Here is a 20887-nt window from a genome sequence, read left to right on the forward strand (position 1 = left end):
CCCACTCATTGGCTGCTGTCTTGTGAGACGTCCCAACGTAGCAGACTGTGATTCGATAAAGCTTTGGTCGGGTGTTTCTCATTGGCCCAGAGTCATCCAGGTGAGTTGCGAGCCAATAGCAGAGGCAGCACTGAGGTGTAATTATTTGTATTTTAGCCTGTCGCGAAATGAATTCGCGAATTTTTCCGGTCTCTAACAATGAGTTAAAATCGTTTTTGAAATTAAAGAAATTTACAGAACATGATTGAGTATGACTGGAAAAAATGCATGTATACTATTAGCCTTTAAGGTTATTTTAGTTTATTTCTAAAGGAAAAGGAAACATTGTCACAATATAATATACAAAAATAAAATCATCCTACTATTATTCTACGAAATTTATTTATTGAGCTAGTGACTATAAACATTTAACTGTACCTTGATGCTGTTCATCTACATTTTCGTATAAAATATTTTTGTTCACATTATTATCCATTTAGCACTTTTTTATCTAAGCAGAGCGTAGGCACATTATAAGTTATATGTATGTCCGTACATAGCGTGAGTACTATTTAAACACATCTGTCACTTACCACACTAAGGAGGTAGATAATATTTAAAAAAAACTTAAATAAAAACGATGAAACGAACTTCGCGATCAAAATTGGAATGAGAACGTTGAGTTTTTAAATATTTTAAATTAAGTCGATGAAACCATAGATTTTGATTGTTTTCTTTCTTCACACAAATATCGAAGGACGTGACACATTTCGAATAAGAATTCAACGTTCAGTCAACGAACCACATTTAAACAAAATTTGATAACAAAATTTGCGGCCGAGAAGTTCAACTTCAAAATATCGCTTTAACTGAATAATAATATTCAGAAACGAAAAGTCCTTGTGGTATCACTGATTTAAGAAATTTGCATCTACTGAATATCTTGTAGGACGGGTTTATACGTGGTAAATATCCACACAGTAAGGTCGGCTTGTGTCCGAAAAGTCATTTTTGAGACTTTGATTGGGTTGGAGATCTCACGAATATTTCTCAAAAAGATTATTGATGTACACGAAAGAAATTTCCGTACTCTTACCAAAGATTTTTTTAGTAACCAGTTGCCAAGAAAGATATTGTAAATTTGTACTACACATGGCTAGGGTTGTTTGTGCATATATAAAATACTTTTTTCGAGATAATATTAAGTATTTTCTACGAAAATTGGTGCATAATTCTCCTTACTAGTAGGTTCTCAAAATGAGTTTGACTTTGACCACTTAAAATGCAAATGATTAATGTTCTATTCAATTCGTGAAAGAAAGGTCGTCGAAGAAGAATACTGTCTTGTAGAACTATGCACCACGTAGCTGCTGAGCAGTGATCCGGCAGATGTCGGTCCACTCGGCGCTCACCAGCAGGTGGAGGCGCTCCCGACGACGAAAGGGCGGTTTACACGCAACGAACTACTGTATGTCTGATCGTACTGGATAAACCATGGCAGGTAAGACGAAGCGTGTGGACGGTAAAACGCACGTCTTACCGAAACGGAAGGGAAACCACAGACAAATCGAAAGACTGGACGATGAGGCATTGCAGCGACTCTAATAACTGACTATGCGTACTTCAATCCATCCGTAGATAACTGCGCCAGTCGTTGGGTTCGCCACACAGTTCTTCCAATAACTTTGTGTGAATATTGGCTTCTTTTGAAAAGCCATATTCTTCGCCATCGTGTTCTTCATGCTTTTCTCCTCCTGAGTTGATGCAGTTGCACAAAGCAAGTAGTCAGCCATAACAGAGCTTCCTACATTACGGAATTCCTTACAACTTGTCAGTGGAGGTTGGAACATACGTGGATAACGGATGCAAAGTTGTAACTTGTTGAACACTTGCGTGGCCTACAAGTCATGCAGCACACCGTTGCGAGTGAAGAGGGGCCGTGACTCAGGCTAGACTTGGCAGAGTTGTGTTGCCTCGAGAGCTTGATCCCGGATGTGATAAGACCGTTCATATTACGTTGGTCTGTTACTGGTTTCTGGTTTGGACTATGCCAAGGAGCGTGTCGATATGAGTGCGACCCAATCGAAGATGCCGCACGCACGTCATCTGAATTTGACGCGTCGTTTAATCAATCCGGAAAACTTCGTATGTCATCCAACGTCACGGATACATACACAAACTACAGCTGAAAGTTCATACACACGTCTATACGGATTATGGTCGGTCTAAATTGCTTCTTTAGGCTGTTAAGTATTTGAAGTTGGGGCTATTATTGTAAATAATAGAGAAAGTATTTAAGATGTAAGAGTTTGGATTATGTTTAATATGATGAAGGTCTACAACCAACGCAAATTTTGACGTTGTAGCAAAATTACTTCACACCGCAAAAATGTGTGGAAATCAGATGTTATTACCAATTATTAAAAAAAAAATTTTTTGCCAAGGTGACAAAATTCGCGGTGGTTGAATAAATGCATTCAATAAAACATCATCCAGACTCTTAGTGTTCTATTTTAAATAATTAAAAGTGTCTCTTCAGCTCCAACTTCATAGGAGTATATCAGCCTCGTGATGAACCTGCAGCCTGTGCTTGCCGGACGAATTCAGTCTGAAAGTGGACACGGGCGGGCGGAGAGCCGAGACGCCTATATGCTGAGCGACGGCCTCTTGCTGCCCGCCTTGCGGTGGTTCTTGCCGAAGATGGTGCCCAGCACCTTGGACACGGAGTTGACGCCCAGCTTGCGGCTGATGGGCAGTGTCTTGAGCAGCTGCAGCGAGTGCGCCTCCTTGAGCAGCGACTGGAAGGCCAGCGACACTCCGGCCAGGTTCTCCGCGGCGCTCACCTCGTAGAACTGGCAGCCGTGCTGTAGGGACAGCTCGTGGCCCGCGTCCACGCCCACCTCCCTGCGGGAAGCCACACCTCCCGTCACACTTGCTCCCGTTCCACTTGCTCCCGTCACACTTGCTCCCGTCACAACTCCTCCCGCCACACTTGCTCCCGCCACACTTGCTCCCGTCACACTTGCTCCGTCACACCTCCACCCGTCACACTTGATCCCGTCACACTTGCTCCCGTCACACCTCCTCCCGTCACACCTCCTCCCGTCACACTTGCTCCCGTCACACCTCCACCCGTCACACTTGATCCCGTCACACTTGCTCCCGTCACACCTCCTCCCGTCACACCTCCTCCCGTCACACCTCCACCCGTCACACTTGCTCCCGTCACACCCCCTCCCGTCACACTTCCTCCTGTCACACTTGCTCCCGTTACACTTGCTCCCGTCACACTTGCTCCCATCACACTTGCTCCCGTCACACTTTCTCCCGTCACACCTCCTCCCGTCACACTTCCTCCCGTCACACTTGCTCCCGTCACATTTGTTCCCGTCACACTTGCTCCCATCACACCTCATCCTGTCACACTTGCTCCCGTCACACTTTCTCCCGTCACACCTCCTCCCGTCACACTTGCTCCCGTCAAATTTGTTCCCGTCACACTTGCTCCCATCACACCTCATCCTGTCACACTTGCTCCCGTCACACTTCCTCCCGTCACACTTGCTCCCGTCACACTTGCTCCCGTCACACCTCCTCCCGTCACACCTCCTCCCGTCACACCTCCTCCCGTCACACCTCCTCCCGTCACACTTGCTCCCGTCACACCCCCTCCCGTCACACTTCCTCCTGTCACACTTGCTCCCGTTACACTTGCTCCCGTCACACTTGCTCCCATCACACTTGCTCCCGTCACACCCCCTCCCGTCACACCTCCTCCCGTCACACCCCCTCCCGTCACACTTGCTCAGGTCACACTTGCTCCCGTCACACTTGCTCCCGTCACACTTGCTCCCGTCACACCTCCTCCCATCACACCTGCTCCCGTCACACCTCCTCCCATCACACTTGCTCCGTCACACTTGCTCCGTCACACCTCCTCCAGTCACACCCCTCCCGTCGCACCCCCTACCGTCACACTTGCTCCCATCACACCCCCTACCGTCGCACTTGCTCCCGTCACACTTGCTCCCGTCACACCTCCTCCCGTCACACTTGCTCCCGTCACACCTCCTCCCGTCACACTTGCTCCCGTCACACTTGCTCCCGTCACACCTCCTCCCGTCACACCCCCTCCCGTCACACTTGCTCCCGTCACACTTGCTCCCGTCACACCTCCTCCCGTCACACTTGCTCCCGTCACACCTCCTCCCGTCACACTTGCTCCGTCACACCTCCTCCAGTCACACCCCCTCCCGTCACACTTGCTCCCGTCACACTTGCTCCCGTCACACCTCCTCCCGTCACACCTCCTCCCGTCACACCTCCTCCCGTCACACTTCCTCCCGTCACACCTCCTCCCGTCACACTTGCTCCCGTCACACTTGCTCCCGTCACACTTGCTCCGTCACACCTCCTCCAGTCACACCTCCTCCCGTCACACTTGCTCCGTCACACCTCCTCCAGTCACACCTCCTCCAGTCACACCCCCTCCCGTCACACTTGCTCCCGTCACACTTGCTCCCGTCACACTTGCTCCCGTCACACTTGCTCCCGTCACACTTGCTCCCGTCACACCTCCTCCCGTCACACTTGCTCCGTCACACTTGCTCCGTCACACCTCCTCCCGTCACACTTGCTCCCGTCACACCTCCTCACGTCACACTTCCTCCTGTCACTCTTGCTCCCGTCACACTTCCTCCTGTCACACTTGCTCCCGTCACACTTCCTCCCGTCACACTTGCTCCCGTCACACTTGCTCCCGTCACACCTCCTCCCGTCACACCTCCTCCCGTCACACCTCCTCCCGTCACACCTCCTCCCGTCACACTTGCTCCCGTCACACCCCCTCCCGTCACATTTCCTCCTGTCACACTTGCTCCCGTTACACTTGCTCCCGTCACACTTGCTCCCATCACACTTGCTCCCGTCACACTTTCTCCCGTCACACCTCCTCCCGTCACACTTCCTCCCGTCACATTTGTTCCCGTCACACTTGCTCCCATCACACCTCATCCTGTCACACTTGCTCCCGTCACACCTCCTCCCGTCACACTTCCTCCCATCACACCTCACGTCACAAGAGTCGATACCACATTCAATACGGGTACATGTCGTTCAATATGCGAATATCAGTGCAAGACATTGTGTTTATAATCGTTTTCAAGTGTATTTAAATAAGTGACGTTATATTTCCGCATGTACATTTTATTTGAATTATAGATGATTACATTATTTAATAAATAAATTTCATTAATTAGAATATTTCTTGATTTTCATTATAAATTAATTTTTGTCTCGATTAATCAACTAAATCAAATTATTAATTGTATAAATATGTTTACATTAATAGTAAACACTGAGTATTTATCTAAATGTTTTAATTTGATTGAATTTTTACTTTAACAATCGTATTTATTAATTCACTCCAGTCCTTTCTTGTTTATTTCTATTAATTATTTGCATTCAGAATTAGAGTTAGTTTTTTATTACTCCAAGAAAGTATAATAACTTCTAACGCGCGTACATAAATACACGCACCCATATTTTTTTTAAATGTAACATAAATATTCATGTAAAATTACAGATAGCCTATTTGTACATTTGTACATGTGGCGTGCACTGTGGGGAATAAAAAGCAAGTCCAAGTGTAAAAACCAGCTCATGCATACATTAATTCAGCAGGATTGTTCCCCCAATTTGGAAAATGTCTAAATTCGGGTTTGGTCCCTGCGACAGCCACTGAGACCGCCGTGGCGTGTCTAGGTCGAGATGATTCCGCAGGGGTTTGCCATTGCCTTCCTCAGAACGGAGTTGGACGGACAAAGTAACAACCACCTTGAGTCGGGTGTAAAATTACTAACAAGTGTAAATACCCGACTGGGAATAGAACACTGTACCCTCGTTTTAAAAACCAAAACCTCCACTACAATGTATTTTTCTTTTTAATTTCCAGCTCAACGAGCTAGCCAAATTTATAGATGTTTAATTTGACACATTTGTTTTAATTGATAGGTAGGGCTTTTTTTTAAAAAAAAAATCTTAATATTCATTGCCCGCGGTTGCGTTACTTCCTTGTGATTGGTGACCGTCTGCAAGAGAAGCACTTGCTTAAGTATTTGGCTGAGCCATTCAAGACGCGTCAGCTTCCACACAGGATGGCTGTGATTCGTGTACCAACAGTAACATGTACCTGAAAGAAGCTCAATCAATCACGAAACACAGACAATGCTGCAGTGTTTTAACCCTCAACTAGTCTCAAAATATTTTCTTTTTAAAAATACATGGCTTTATTGACAGGGACTGGAAAAAAAATACCGGATTAGAATACCTTCAGGATAGACTGCACAGTGCTGTTGTGTACTTGGGCAAATAATGCCAGTTCATTGGCTCGTCACTGGAGAGTCGCCTCAACTGGCTTTCCCGTGATTTGTAAACCCACAGAGAACAAGCCTAAATCAGATAAACGCAAAGATGAACCTAAACAGGTATTATGAAAAACACAACATTGTCATCAGTCTGTTCGTACCTGATGACGGGAACATATACCAGTTCCCGAAAGTCGCAACTGTTTTTGTCATAGGAAGACTACTGTGTTTGCCTGTGTTGTCCATAATATCTGTTAATCTTCAGCGTTGTGGTTGTATATTTGCTCCGTTGTTCAGGTTTTACTGTCGGTCTGCAGTGACTGTTATTGTTGAAACTATGTCGTCATTGTTAGCCCACTGTGTTCGTCTGTGATGTTACAATTGTTTCATGACTAAATGCCTTCCATGGTATTCTTGTGCTGTGTTCGTCTGTGCTGCCGTCATGGTGTCCGTAATGCCTGTTTAGGTACTTCGTTGGTTTTATCTGTTTGACATTAGCTGATTTAGACTTGTTCTTTGTGGGTTTATGTTTTCAATTTTATTTCTTAATTTGCGCTCTTAAATTTTTTTTTTTGATGAAACAGTGCAAAATTGAGTTGGCGTATTTCCAAGAAAGTGTATTGAACGGTTCCGGTGTATAGACTTGGAGCTGGTTGCGCTGGTCGGACCGGCAGTCGGAGGGGGGGGGGGGGGTTGTGGACAGAGGCGTAGTTCAGGGGTGGCAAGGGGTGGCAGTTACTACCCCAGTTTTTAGCCACCCCATCAGTAATTTATATAAGAAAAATTGTAAAATAAAAATTTTCAAGCAAAGCACTTTCTTGTTTCATTATTAATCAAGCCTTATTGTGTAAATGATATCACAAATGGTTTGGCTATTAAGTAATTGAGGGTAATTAGAGAATGTCAGCAAGGAAACTACGAGGAGGACTCACCGGAAGTGGTCGATGTCGCGCTTGTTGCCCAGCAGCAGCGCCGTGAAGTAGGAGGGCAGCTTCAGCTTGCTCAGCTGGTCCAGCATCTCGCGCGCCTCGTGGAAGCTGCGCCGGTCGCACACGCTGTACACCACCACGAAGGCCTCGCCCCACCTGATGTGGTCGTACAGGCAGCCCGTCGCCTGGGGACACAGCACCCGAGCGCTCAGCAAGCTCCATTCGCTCATAGGGTTGTCTGTGAAGCCGGTTTACGGACGATCATTTTACGTGATAACGTCGTAAGAAAACATTGATGAAAAATTGCATTCTTTTTCATTTTCAAATATTATTTACATTTTTTTGCAAATTTAATTTAAATATATATATCCCGATCAATTAGTTAAAAAGCCCGCCTTAACCTGTTTGATATTATAGAAGTTTTTCTCGCGCGGTGGTTGGCCGGTTCTTGCACACTCGGCTCAGGCGGAACGTGCCAATTTTTCGTGCGTGCAGCCGGCGTTCATCGATTTATAAGACGTTATCACGTCAAAAAATAAACTCGTGAGAAAATTTTTTATTGATAGTTTTATTTTACTGCAGACCTACTTTACATTTACATTCACGCACTTCAGTGTATGCTTTCTTTCATTTCTGTTTGTGCTCAATGTTTTATAAATTATTTCGTAATATTTATAGTTGATTGATCGTAAAATTGTTTTATCTGTTTGTTAAGTTTTTATTTAAAAATTTTGAGTACCTTAAGAGATAATTTATGTTTCACTGTTAGCATAAAATATTATAGGTATAAATTTTAGAATTAACCGTTCGTAAACCGCCTAGTCGGGAGTATATTAGTGTTAGTGAGGCGGAGTGATAGGCGTAACACTCGCTTGAGCGGTGACCGTGACTGTTTGATGGCGAATAAATTTAGATCAAAGAGTAATGCAAGGCCCTTGGGTGTATTCAAAAATATTTACCGGGTGTTTTATGTCCAAAAATTATTATGAAAACACGGGTTTTAGTCATTTTCACTCTCCTAAAAATTCAGTTTAAAACTGAAATAACGGGAACATCCGCCCGCAGCGTGTTCCTGTGTGTGCGCGGGTAGGCGCGGTGGGGGAGGCACGCCTCCCAGTGACGGGGCTGCAACTCCTCGACGACCGCGCGCCTGGCGGAGTCGGCCAGAACCACCCTCCTGTGCCCGAGCAGGGGCTGTCTCGCCCTGATCACGCGACATCCAGCCAAGCAGACGAGCCGAACAATTCCATGCGTCCGTCCGTCAAAACATTGACAAGCTTTAACTTTCGACGGACGTGCGGATGAAATTGTCACCTCAAAAATGTCCGAAAGGCATTGTCTTTATTTTAAAAGAGTTTTTTTTTGTTTTAGTTTTTTTACTTGCTAAGCTGCTTACTTATTGTGTTTTTAACTTGTCTGTGGACACTTTTTGAGTTTGATATTGAAACAAAAATCATCTGAGACACGAAAGTAATTAATAATGCACGGTAACTAGATATATATTAAAATAAATATTTTGGAAAACCTTTACAAGACAAATTACTTCAAAAATATAAGTCTTAATAGTTGTTGGCAGCATCCAAGAAGGAAAATACTATGGCGGAGGTGCGGATCATTTAAAAGTCGCTTGGCTTGTCGATGGACGGACGCGACGGACGGAATATCGTGAGGCCAGCTGAAATTATTTTTTTCCTAATATAAGTAAATACAAGGCTATATCCGAATATATAGGAATAGTGACCGACAAGATGGCGGATGCTAAGACGGTCTGGTGATTAACATTACAGCAGTAAATGTCGGCAGCGTACTCCACCAAACCTTGGGTGCAAAACGTGAAAACTAGTAGCTTCCAGTATCAAGTATTTAAAACAAAAAACAAAAAAGCGGTTCGGCCTCCAACAGGTGCTGCTATTATTCCTTCAAATAAAAAAAAGTACTAGTCCGAATATGTATTATTTATGTTTATACCTTATTCAATTCTTAGTCTTGTAGCATGTCTGCTACCCCTAGATTATTTATTTTTATTTTAGTTTTGTAAGCCCGGAACTAGTTATTAAATCATTGGTATTTTTTATCTTTGATTTAGTTTTGTTTCCCATTTTCAAATATTTTAATTGGCCATTAGAGGTGGGCCGAAAGCCATCGTGTTAGTCAGCTTTAGAAAGTTTTTGTATTAATTAATTCAGATTTTTTTAAAATTTGTTTTACTATTATTAGTTTTATTTATTGCCTGGTTTATTAAAGTTTTACGTCGAGTATTTTGAATTGGCATTTTAGACTTTCTAAACGGACTTTAGTTCGTTGAGTCGCCGCTAGAATGGCAACAGCGCTCGTGCGCACAGCGAGGGAGGACTTGGTTTACCGCGGCAGTGGTGGCCGGTCGCTTGGCAGCGGTCTTGATGCCGCCACGACGTGTTTGCAGTGTGCAGTACTTATTTTTTGGCAAAGACGTAAACTTTTAAATTTTACAAGTATGAATCTTGGTGGATTGGACCGGGAAGTTATCAGTGCTATTGATTTTTTGAAGAAGCTACGTTTTTGTGATGTACGAGGGCGATGCACGCCACGCACCGCTCAGCTGTTCGTCCCATTTGGCCGGTTGGGCGTGACCTTCATAGTAAACGGACGTTTGCGTGAGCATTTGCAAGTTTATGCAAATATACGGTACCTAAACGCTTTTCCATAAGAGGATATCAAGTAAATGCCCCTTGCATGTTTTTGGCACTAGTGTGGGACATCTACGTACTTTTTTTCAAGTTGACTTGTAATGTGGCGGCCGTCTCAACCTTTTGGTGAAACGTAAAATGAACTTAAAGTTATTTTTAAAGTCTACCAGTGGAAACAGGTATCTCATTGCGTTTAATAAGCCTTCCCAATTTTAATGCGCACGAACCTTTTTAAATGGAATCACACGGCCGTGTAATTGAACTGGAACTTATAATTTTTTTTTGGTATTCTGTAATAATAATATTCCAGGTTTATATTGCTCGAGCTGGAATTTACTTCACTTGGGAGCTCCCGACGTATTTATTTGTAAATTTAATATTTTAGTCTAAGTTTTGCTTGATGCCAGCAAAGGTTTGAAATTGTTCTTAATTTTGTTAATAATGTTCTCAAATTTTTTATAGTTGTATAAATGTACGTTCCGGGTAGGGAATATAGGAAATCTATTGTAGGAAGTAATGATATTTATATGGAGTGTGGCAACGAGTTTGGACTAAATATAATCTCATCTACAATATAAGGAATTTATATATGACCTAATACTTTATTGTAATTGGATCAACTTATTTATGCGACGTGCTTTACGTAATGTAATGTTTTTCTCAGAACACGTCATATGATTGGCAAAGTTAATAATTTTTTTAGGAAAATAAATTTTTGATGCTTATCTTTATTTCGGTTGTAGTTTTTCTTAGCTGTACCAAACTGACCCTATCTCTTATTTTCTGCTGTAATTTCTGCGGTAAAGAATTTTTTAAAGCTTTTGAAATAATTTGGATATTAACATCTTGTAATATTTTCATTAAGTCTGCCCCCTTTCTGATTTGTGGGTTTTTAGATGTGGTTAGTATTTTGGGCAGAGCAATTTTTCTGCATTTAGATAATTTTTTTATACACGTTAGTAACCAGCTGGGGGCGGGTATTGTGACCTTTGGCTGAAAGTTATGAGCAAAGGTTACAGTCTGGTATATGACTCGATGGCCGTGTGGTTTTCCATACCAGAGGTTCGTCCGACTTGTCATGGTTCGAATCACCTTACTTCCAATTTATTTTGTAGAAAAAAAAATTAAATTTAGAAATCCATAAGGGTCATAATAACACTGGTAGGTAATTGAACATCGACCTATGTGCATGAGACAGAGCGATGCTGGCGCACACTATGAACAAAGAGCAGAAACAAAGATAGTTAACATGCCATCCAACATGGCGAACTCCAACAGACGGAAGACAATATGGCAGTCATTGCGTCATCAGAGATGGTGGAAAGTTTTAGAAAGCAAATGGCGAACGTTACTTCATAAGCCAAGATGGCGGCCAGGATTAAGATCAAGGTCAAAGGTTTCCTCCAGAGGCTTACTGGGGGCTGGTAAATAGTTAATTTAAGCCTCTTTGGAAACATTTAGTTCTTTTAAAGCAAAAAACACTTTTAGGGGTTTACATGTAAAATCAGTTCATTCCAAGCTTAAAACCGAACTTGAACTAGCTGTTACAGAAAAATAGTCTCGGTTACTCTATTTTTGTCTCGAAATTGGCGTAAACTTACTTTTAATGTTGCCAGATTGTGAATGTGCAGCTATGTAAATTATTTTCAGCTTAACAAAAAATATTCTCTTAAATTATGTTTACGTAGATATTTTTGTATACTGTTTTAATTTAATTCTATCTCAATATACATTTGTTTGTAATGTTTAAAAATAATGTATCTGCATTGTATACAAGTTAAAAAAACTTATGACCTGAACTATAAATATTCACTCGTAATAATAAACATAATTGAACATTTTATTTTACTTTTTTCAATATAAGTTTTTTATTATTTATTTTCCTCTTTTTCAGTTTTTTTACTAGCTAAGCCATGTTTTAAATGCATTTATTTCGCTAAAATGTAATGAACCACTATTTTTTTTTCTTATTAAATTGTAGCCTCTCGTGTTAAACACACGAGGGGAACAAGGAGTAGGAAGGAAACAGAGTGTGGCGAAAAGTCATCCAAAACTATTACAACTGAATACATTTATTACTGATTAAACAAGAAATTATTCATTACAACATTAATGACGAAAACGTAAACAGTTCCTATTGTTGATTTACCTTTTATCTTATTTATTAGTGAAGTGTGTATTTTTAACTATTAATCATTACACTGCTCTTTATACTATTACTCACTTTATTTTATATCACATCACAATACATCTTGTTCCAATATTACAATCAACCACAAGATACATACGCCATTTTATATAACATTTTCTTGTTCTTTTTATTCATATTATATTTTTATTATTACACACTCTTATTGCCTCTACCATTGCCAACATAATAAACAAAATGAAAATTACCTTCCAACATCCTCCCTTAATTTTCAATTTTGCTTTTACAAAATAGATTTACAAAAAAAAATCACTTATCAGTAATTTATCACATCTTACTATCACATTTACAAGTTACATCATTTCAGAGCACCCTTTTATAAAACAAATAATACAGATTAAGTCAACATCTGTAATATACAATTATAAAGATAAAGTATCTACACAATAACAGCACATTTAAATTTTTCAAACTTTATTGTATTAAGTGGTTTTGTTAGACCATCAGCAATATTTTTTGAACTTTCAATGTATTTTATTTCAATTTTGTTTTCCCTCAATTGTTCCATAAGAAAATGATAACGTACATCAATATGTTTACTCCTTCTATTGAAAACTCCATTATTAATCAATTTTATAGCACTTTGATTGTCCAAATTCATAACTACTTTTACTTCCCTGTTAAGTATGTCTTCAAGTAAGCATTTTAGATACAACAACTCTTTTACACAATCAGCGGCAGCAATATATTCAGCCTCAGTACTGGACATAGCAACAATTGGTTGCTTCCTTGAGCACCATGCAATTGGCCCTCCAGAATAGAAAATTACATACCCAGATATACTTTTACGAGTTTCAATGTCATTAGCATAGTCGGAATCACAAAATGCTTCAAGGATATTACTATTATTATCATCTTTCATATAAGAAATACCTTTATCAATGGATCCTTTCAGATATTTCAAGGTTTGTTTCACATTCATAACATCATTACTTGAAAAATTTTCCAGATGTCTACTTTCAAAGTTCATTGCCAATGCAATGTCAGGTCTAGTTTTACTTGATAGATAAAGCAAACTGCCTACTGCTTCTCTCATTGGCAAATTACTGACTCTACTATCAGTAATTGAATTTTTATGTGCCTGACAAATAGGAATACTAGATACTTTGGCATCAGTCATGTTATACGTGTCAACTACTTGATTAGCATACTTTGACTGTTTCAATATAATTTTATCAGATTTCTCATCAATTGTCATCCCTAAAAAATATTTAGGTTTATAATCTATTTTTATTTCAAACTGTTTACTCAATTTAATCAACAATCTTTTCATTTCTACTTCATTATCTCCTATCACAATACCATCATCAACAAAAAGTGCTAAGATTATCTTAGAATCTCCAGTCTTAAAAATACATCGTTCAACACTAACAGCATTTAATCCATTCTCAGTTAAACTCTTTGAAAAACACTGATTCCACTTCAGTGGAGCTTGTTTCAACCCATATAAAGCTTTTTTGAGTTTTACTATTTTTTCTTCAAACCCCTCAGGTAATTTAAAAAATATGTCTTCATCAAGGTTACCATATAAAAATGCAGTCTTGATGTCGAATTGAATCATCTTATAACATTTATTTGCAGCAACAGCAAAAATGAGTCTTAAGGCTGCATTACTGACTACTGGACTAAATGTTTCATGGTAATCAATGCCCTTTTCCTGTTCAAACCCTCTAGCAACCAGTCTAGCTTTATACTTTCCATTATCTTTGATAGTAAAAATCCACTTGCTACTAATTATTTTAGAATTGTCTAGATCTTTTTCTTTAACATACTCCCAAGTATTATTCTTCAATAAAGATCTTTTTTCTTCTTCAATTTCTTGTTTCCAAATGTCCCTATCATTTCCTGTTATAGCTTCCTCATAAGTAAGCAACACATAGTCATTAAGTCTAACAGGAATTCTCCTATTTCTTTGAGGTCTTACTTCATTGTATTGATTCACATTTCCTTGTATAGATTCATTTACTACTTGATCTTGATTCCTATTTTCACAATTTCCTCCTATCTCTCCAACTATTTCAACTAAAGAATCATCATTGTCACACTCAGGAATTTCATCTATCAGTTTTACTTGTACTTTACTCTTATTACTAACATCGGATTGTATTTGACATTGAACTTGTTCTGAGAAAACTACATTTCTAGAAATAACAATTTTTCTAGCTTTAGAATCCCACAGCCTATATCCATTCACAGTATACCCAATGAATATATATTTTCTAGTTCTACTGTCCAATTTTTTTAAATGTCCTGGTACATGACTGTAAGCATTACTCCCAAAAATCTGGAGTCTGGAAAGATCTGGTTTTCTTGAATTCCATTTTTCAAATGGAGTACATTCAAGAGTTTCAGTGGGACTTCTATTCATCAGATAGGCAGCAACCCTAACAGCTTCTCCCCACATTTCTTTGTTTAACCCTGAGTCAAATAAAAGAGCCCTTACTTTCTCAACTAAAGTCCTATTCATTCTTTCAGATTTCCCATTTAATTCAGGTGAATATGGAACAGTATACTCAAGGACAATCCCTTTTCCCTTACACCACTCTTTCAAATTGTTACATGTGTATTCACCTCCATTATCACACCTAAACCGACCTATTTTTGAGTTCCATTTTGTTTCTACTTCAGCTGAGTATTGTTTGATAAGATCAAACACTTCACTTTTCTTTTCTAGCAGATATACCATAACAAAGTGAGTAAAGTCATCAAGAAGTACAAGGAAGTACCTATTCTTGTCCCAAGTATCTGGGTCTATCGGCCCACAAAGATCGGTATGAATGATCTGAAGAGGTCTTGTAGCCCTTTCTCTTATACTACTGAACGGCTGCCTTGTTTGGCGAGCCGTCACGCAGGTTTCACACAGTTTCTTGGACGTATCCAATATATTTTTCTTACAAACATCCATTCCATGACTCATACTCAAAAGCTTACTCATATTTTTAAAACCAATGTGCCCTAACTTTCTATGCCATGTTAGAGCATCTCTTTCCTTTACAGCTACATTACTTTCATGACTAACCTGTTGATAGTTCATAGTTAAATTTACTGAATATAAATTATTATCTAATTTCTGACCTATGATACAATCACCTTTCTTAATTTGAACTTTGTCATCAATAAAATTAACTGAACCACCTTTTGAGGTTATAGCACTCACAGAAATTAGGTTTTTACTTAGATCGGGAACATATAATACATCACTCAAGTTACACTCCTCAGTAATAACATTACCTTTCAAATTTGAATTCATAGTCTGAGTTACTTTTGCTACACCTATTTCAACATTTTGTTTTTCTACATTTTTCATTATTTCTTTATTATTAACCATATGTGAGGTTGCTCCAGAATCAATCACAAACTCAATCTTAGCATCTACATTTATATTAGAAGAAAGTTTGTTTGAGGTAAGGAAGGATACCTGATTTGTATTTTTATCTTTCTTTCTAAAAAAACAGTCTTTTTCCAAGTGATTGTTCTTCTTACAGATTGAGCACGATTTTTTCTTTCTGCATTGTGAAGCAAAATGCCCAATGTCATTACAGTTGAAACATCTCTTTACACTTTCATTATTACTATTACTAGGCCTACTTACCCCTGGTCGAAAACTGTTGTTAGTACATTTTCGAGCTATGTGACCAGTCATTTTACATTTGAAGCATTTTATTTCAGTTTTGAACGCTACATTGTCGGTACCGGTATTGTTCATAGTCTCATTTCTGATCTCCTCGGCTATAAGTCTTGAGGTTAGGGTAGATAGAGTCTTCTTGTCATCTGGCATGGACTCCCAGGCGCTTATAAAATACTTGAACTGTTCAGGTATTATACACAAAATCTTCGAAATGATCATCTCCTCCGTGATTTCATTTTTCAGAATTTTCAGTTTGTGAGAAAGATTTTCAAGATTACTGATGTTGGTGGCAATGTCCAGGTTCTTTTCATACGAAAAATTGAAAAACTCCTGTAATAGGTTATATTTTTGTTGTTCACTGTCCCGTTCATAAATTTTACACAATTTGTCAAACATTGATTTCGAATCTTCACAGTTTATTATATGTATAAGCGGTCCTTTTTCGATGGTGGTAATTATTAGCTTCTGAGCTACAGCATCACGTTTCATCCACAAAGTTTTTTCTTTCGATTCAGGATTATATGGTTCACTGCCATCTACTATCGACCACAGTTCCTGAGATTTTAGTATTATTTTCAACTGGAACTTCCACACATTAAAGTTCTCAATGTTTTTAAGTTTTTCAACGCTTTCCTCCTCCTTCATAATTACGTTGATGTTTTTCACTCTTTTGTTAGGTACATATTACACATGCCACACTAAGTTTTACGATCGCAATCCTACCCACACTTACACTCCCTGGGCCCATAACCTGTTGATTTACCTTTTATCTTATTTATTAGTGAAGTGTGGATTTTTAACTATTAATCATTACACTGCTCTTTATACTATTACTCACTTTATTTTATATCACATCACAATACATCTTGTTCCAATATTACAATCAACCACAAGATACATACGCCATTTTATATAACATTTTCTTGTTCTTTTTATTCATATTATATTTTTATTATTACACACTCTTATTGCCTCTACCATTGCCAACATAATAAACAAAATGAAAATTACCTTCCAACACCTATTTGCGGCGTGGCTCTGATTCGAAAGTCTGCAAACAGAAACATTTAACAATTATGAGACACGTGAATGCAGCTTAACACATCAACTTGGTAGCAGAGCGTGGTTTCGATCCACGGACCTCTGGGTTATGGGCCCAGCACGCTTCCAGCTAAGTTACAACGTACATAAATTCCCAGACTGTAAAATAAACTATATTGTTGACCTCTGTCAATGAACAAGTTCCCAAAACATCAGTAACTAAAATAATACTATATGTACACAAGAGGACTATTACATATACCATGTATTTACGTAGGTACGCAGACCTCTAATACTTACTCTAACACCTCGTCGACTCTTGTCGACACGTATTTCTGCGGGCAAGTCGGCGCATGGATTACCAGTGACTATGTGCGCAAACTATCTTAGCGCGAGAACTGCTCGTCGGTGTGGGCACTGGGATTATTGTTCGGGTGTCACAGCCGGGTTTCGCACCTAAGTGCTGTATGTCCAGTCGGTAGTCAAGTCTTTCCTCGGGACTCACAGCTCACACCGCCGTCTCCAAGCCTTGCCTCCGTCACCACTGCCCCTCTTCTCACTCTAAGTTTTCTACCCACTCGGTTTATAAGTGTCTACGACGAAACAGTACATTACCAAGTGTTAGCTTCTTCCAACGGGCAGCGTGACGGCAGGCCGGCGAGACGAGTTGACGGTGTAGCTTCCTTCCGCAGCCAAGGCCAGCAGGGCCTCCGGCTGGCGTCGCTGACGATCGCGACGAGTCTCCTCCTTCAGCGCAATATGGGCCCCCTTTTATACTCTGCGAACTGCTCGTATCAAACATGGCAGAATGTTCTCGGTCGGGGCAACCGGAACCGGCGCCTGCGGCGATGTCCGGTTGGCAGCCCGCCAAAACGAGCCTCCCCGAGCGGCTCCGAACTTCGCGCAGCGCGCGAACACTTTCCTTGTGCTGGTTGCATCGGCGCGCGGTTAGGCGCCGCGCGACATATCTTGTGCGTATGCGGAGCACACGCAACAAAATATTGGATTTATTACGGCCTATTTTAGGTCTTTGATTTTTTTTACCTAAGACAGGAACATTGTTAACACAAACATAGTTAAATGTATGGTTTCGCAAATGACTCGCAAGTGAAATTTTAGTTCAAATGTATCACTTGGAAGTCTTTTAAACGGAAATCATCTAGGCATCAAACGAAACTTATCAGAATATCTAGAAGGTGAAGAGTAAACACTACTTGTCGCTGGCAGAATTACAAGGCGACTGCATGTACGGCATCGCATCCAACGTCCCTACACGCGTAGGACTGTTGTAGAAGGGAAAATAAATTGGATTTCGACTATTCAGGCTTCCGTGGTTACCAAACATGAGTTTCCTTTTGGGACCCGTTCAAAATCAAATTGTGAACTTTAAATAGTCATGCATAAAACAAAACAATGTCGAAATCCTGCACAGTCACTGCATCCCGCCTCCGGAACAGCCCCCACACCAACGGTCCACCAAGGTCAAGGACTTCAAAAATGTCTTATTAAAATAAACGGGCTCTCTAAATTCATAGACAAGCAACCAGTAATGAATGTGTGTGTGAGTGTGAGAAAGTAAGTGTCATAATATTAATTTTTTTTTCAATTTAAGAGAGTATTTTTATGTTCAGTTTAGTATTAATTACATTTTTATATAGTTTAATTTTAATATATTATTTTATATGGTTGTTAGTACTAAACTTGGATGTTAAACTGATGGATGATTCATCAGTAATTCCTGTAATTTGTAATTTTTTAGTATGTAATGTCATGTGTTTCCTAGACATGACTTAAACAGTAGGCCTACTGAAGAATAACGCCCGAGACTTCATAAGGGCCGTTCACTCACAACACGAACAATTAAACATTATTTATGAGAGTTTCCGTGGAATGTAGAAAGCGCTAGAAACTAACACAAACTAAAGTAGGCCAAAATAAATGAAAATTAATCACCAGACTTTTAATTTAAACCGCTTGTTAGACGCCACGAGGAAAATAATCACATATTTTACAATTATGTTAGGGATCGGTGACCGGAGAAAGTTTTTTTGTCCGGAATTTCCAAAGTCGCGTGTTGACATAAGATTAGTCTTCGAAGATTATGAATATTTCAGGTATTTTATCACCTACTAAAATGATGTAGTAATTTATGGGTGGAGAATGGCATCCGATGGGGAACTGTTAGGATGCGTTGTTATTTTTTTTTAGCCTCGTGGAAAGCGTGAAATAACGCCCGTCAGAATGTTATTATCAACACGGCGCCGCCCTCGGATGGAATTACAGACTAAAATATACGGGTATTAGAATATTATGCTAATTGCAAGCCGTATACATATACTCTTCTCGGGGGCGCGAGTTTTTCTACCGGTGTTTCAATATTAGTGACGCGTTGGGAAGAAAATATTCAACGTTAGTGAAGTACACTTCAGTTCCGGCGGAAATTACCCCGCTGAGCCCCGCCAACCCTTGGAGCGAAGTTGTTACACACGCCGCACAAATCAACATCGGCGCGACTTCGCTCCAGTTGGCGCAAGACATGTTCAAGCGGAGCGTCGCGAGGTGCCGGCCCCGGCCTGAGCGTGACACCTCGTGGGACGGCCCCGGCCCGAGCGTGACTGCGCCGGCGGCGTTGCCAAACGTAATTCATAGATATTTTATATCATATAAGGGTAAAGAGGCTTTTATATGGCTCAGGGCACCAGTAATAAATACCAGTTTCCAACAGTTACTTGCAATATAACATTATGGCGTTTGTTTACAAATGCTCACACTCAACCGGTACCTAGTGAAAGCAGTGGGTTTGGGAAGGGGGGGGGGGGGGGGAAAGAGGATATCCCTCCCCCAAGTTGAGAAAAAATTTCTAAATATTGGTAATGGCAGTATGGTATTTTATTATGTGATGCAAGTTAGCTTTCAACTGTAGGTCCATATGTCACTGCATTAGTGTCAATAGTAATGTAATTTTGTTTTAATACACTTGTTCAATTGATATTTTTTTCAAACTGCCTACCTATCCTCTCCCCCTTCAAAATATGAAAAAAATAATGTAGAATAAGTTTTATTGAAGCATTTTTTAAGTGAATCTTTTTTTTTTTACACCCGGTAGAGAAATAACAGAATCACATAGGGTAGCAGAAATTATTATGTGACGGAGTTAACTTGTGTAACTTAAGTACCAAATATTGCTCGACAGCGCTGTTTTTTTTAATATATATATATATATATATATATATATATATTTAATTAAACAATAAAGTACACGATTAATGCTCCTGCAAGGAGTTTTGTATTTATCTTATTCTCTACTCTCTTTGTTATTCTCCTTACAAATATATATATATATATATATATATATATATATATATATATATATATATTTGTAAGGAGAATAACAAAGAGAGTAGAGAATAAGATAAATACAAAACTCCTTGCAGGAGCATTAATCGTGTACTTTATTGTTTAATTAAATAGTTCAAAGAGAACTATAGAATGTTTTAAAATGAAGTGTGTTAATACAAGGTTTCTATTTTTTTAAATTAATGTGACCACGATAACAAGAAAGAGGTAATATGGAAATGTCGATCAGAATGAATCTCCGTAACGTGGCGCCCTGCTGCCGAGCCGGATAATGGCGGGCGCTCTTCTCCTCGGACCCTCTGGCGGTGTCAGCAGCCCCGCGTCATTATCAGGAGGCGACACCTAGCGTGCGAACTTTCAAACAGATGTCGACACCAAGCCGACCTCGCTAGCTCATTCGGTATAAGAGTTACCTATTTTTAAATTTCTAAATATTCAGATATATTTTTTCTGGCTGTGAAAAAAAAAAAAAAAAGGAACGAAATTTCCTCATTATTAATTTAATTTTAATTCTAGACTTAATACAATATAAAAAATCATAATATTGCAGCAGCTATTTTTTCACTTTGGGTATGAACACTTTTGGAAGTAAAAATAATTATCGTAACTTTTTTCGTATTTACGATTATTGAACGTTCTAATTCTTATTTTTAAGAAAAATATGCTTTTACGTCTGAAAAAAAATATTGAGTACACCACTTGAAAATTTTAAA

General features: G+C 39.7%; 1 protein-coding gene across 1 annotated transcript in view; it reads right to left on the minus strand.

The window, feature by feature from the left end:
• Positions 1 to 338: 338 nt before the first annotated feature.
• The window catches only part of LOC134528528 (ras-related and estrogen-regulated growth inhibitor-like), a 320542-nt gene continuing 299993 nt past the window's right edge, over positions 339 to 20887 (minus strand). Inside the window, exons 5-6 of the mRNA XM_063362230.1 lie at positions 7277 to 7458; positions 339 to 2883 (exon numbers count right to left, since the gene is read on the minus strand). Of these exons, the coding sequence (XP_063218300.1) occupies positions 2625 to 2883; positions 7277 to 7458 (441 nt within the window). The 3' untranslated portion in view covers positions 339 to 2624. The remainder of the gene's footprint in view (positions 2884 to 7276; positions 7459 to 20887) is intronic.

Source organism: Bacillus rossius, chromosome 1 (assembly GCF_032445375.1).
Source record: "Bacillus rossius redtenbacheri isolate Brsri chromosome 1, Brsri_v3, whole genome shotgun sequence".
Lineage (NCBI taxonomy): Eukaryota > Metazoa > Arthropoda > Insecta > Phasmatodea > Bacillidae > Bacillus > Bacillus rossius.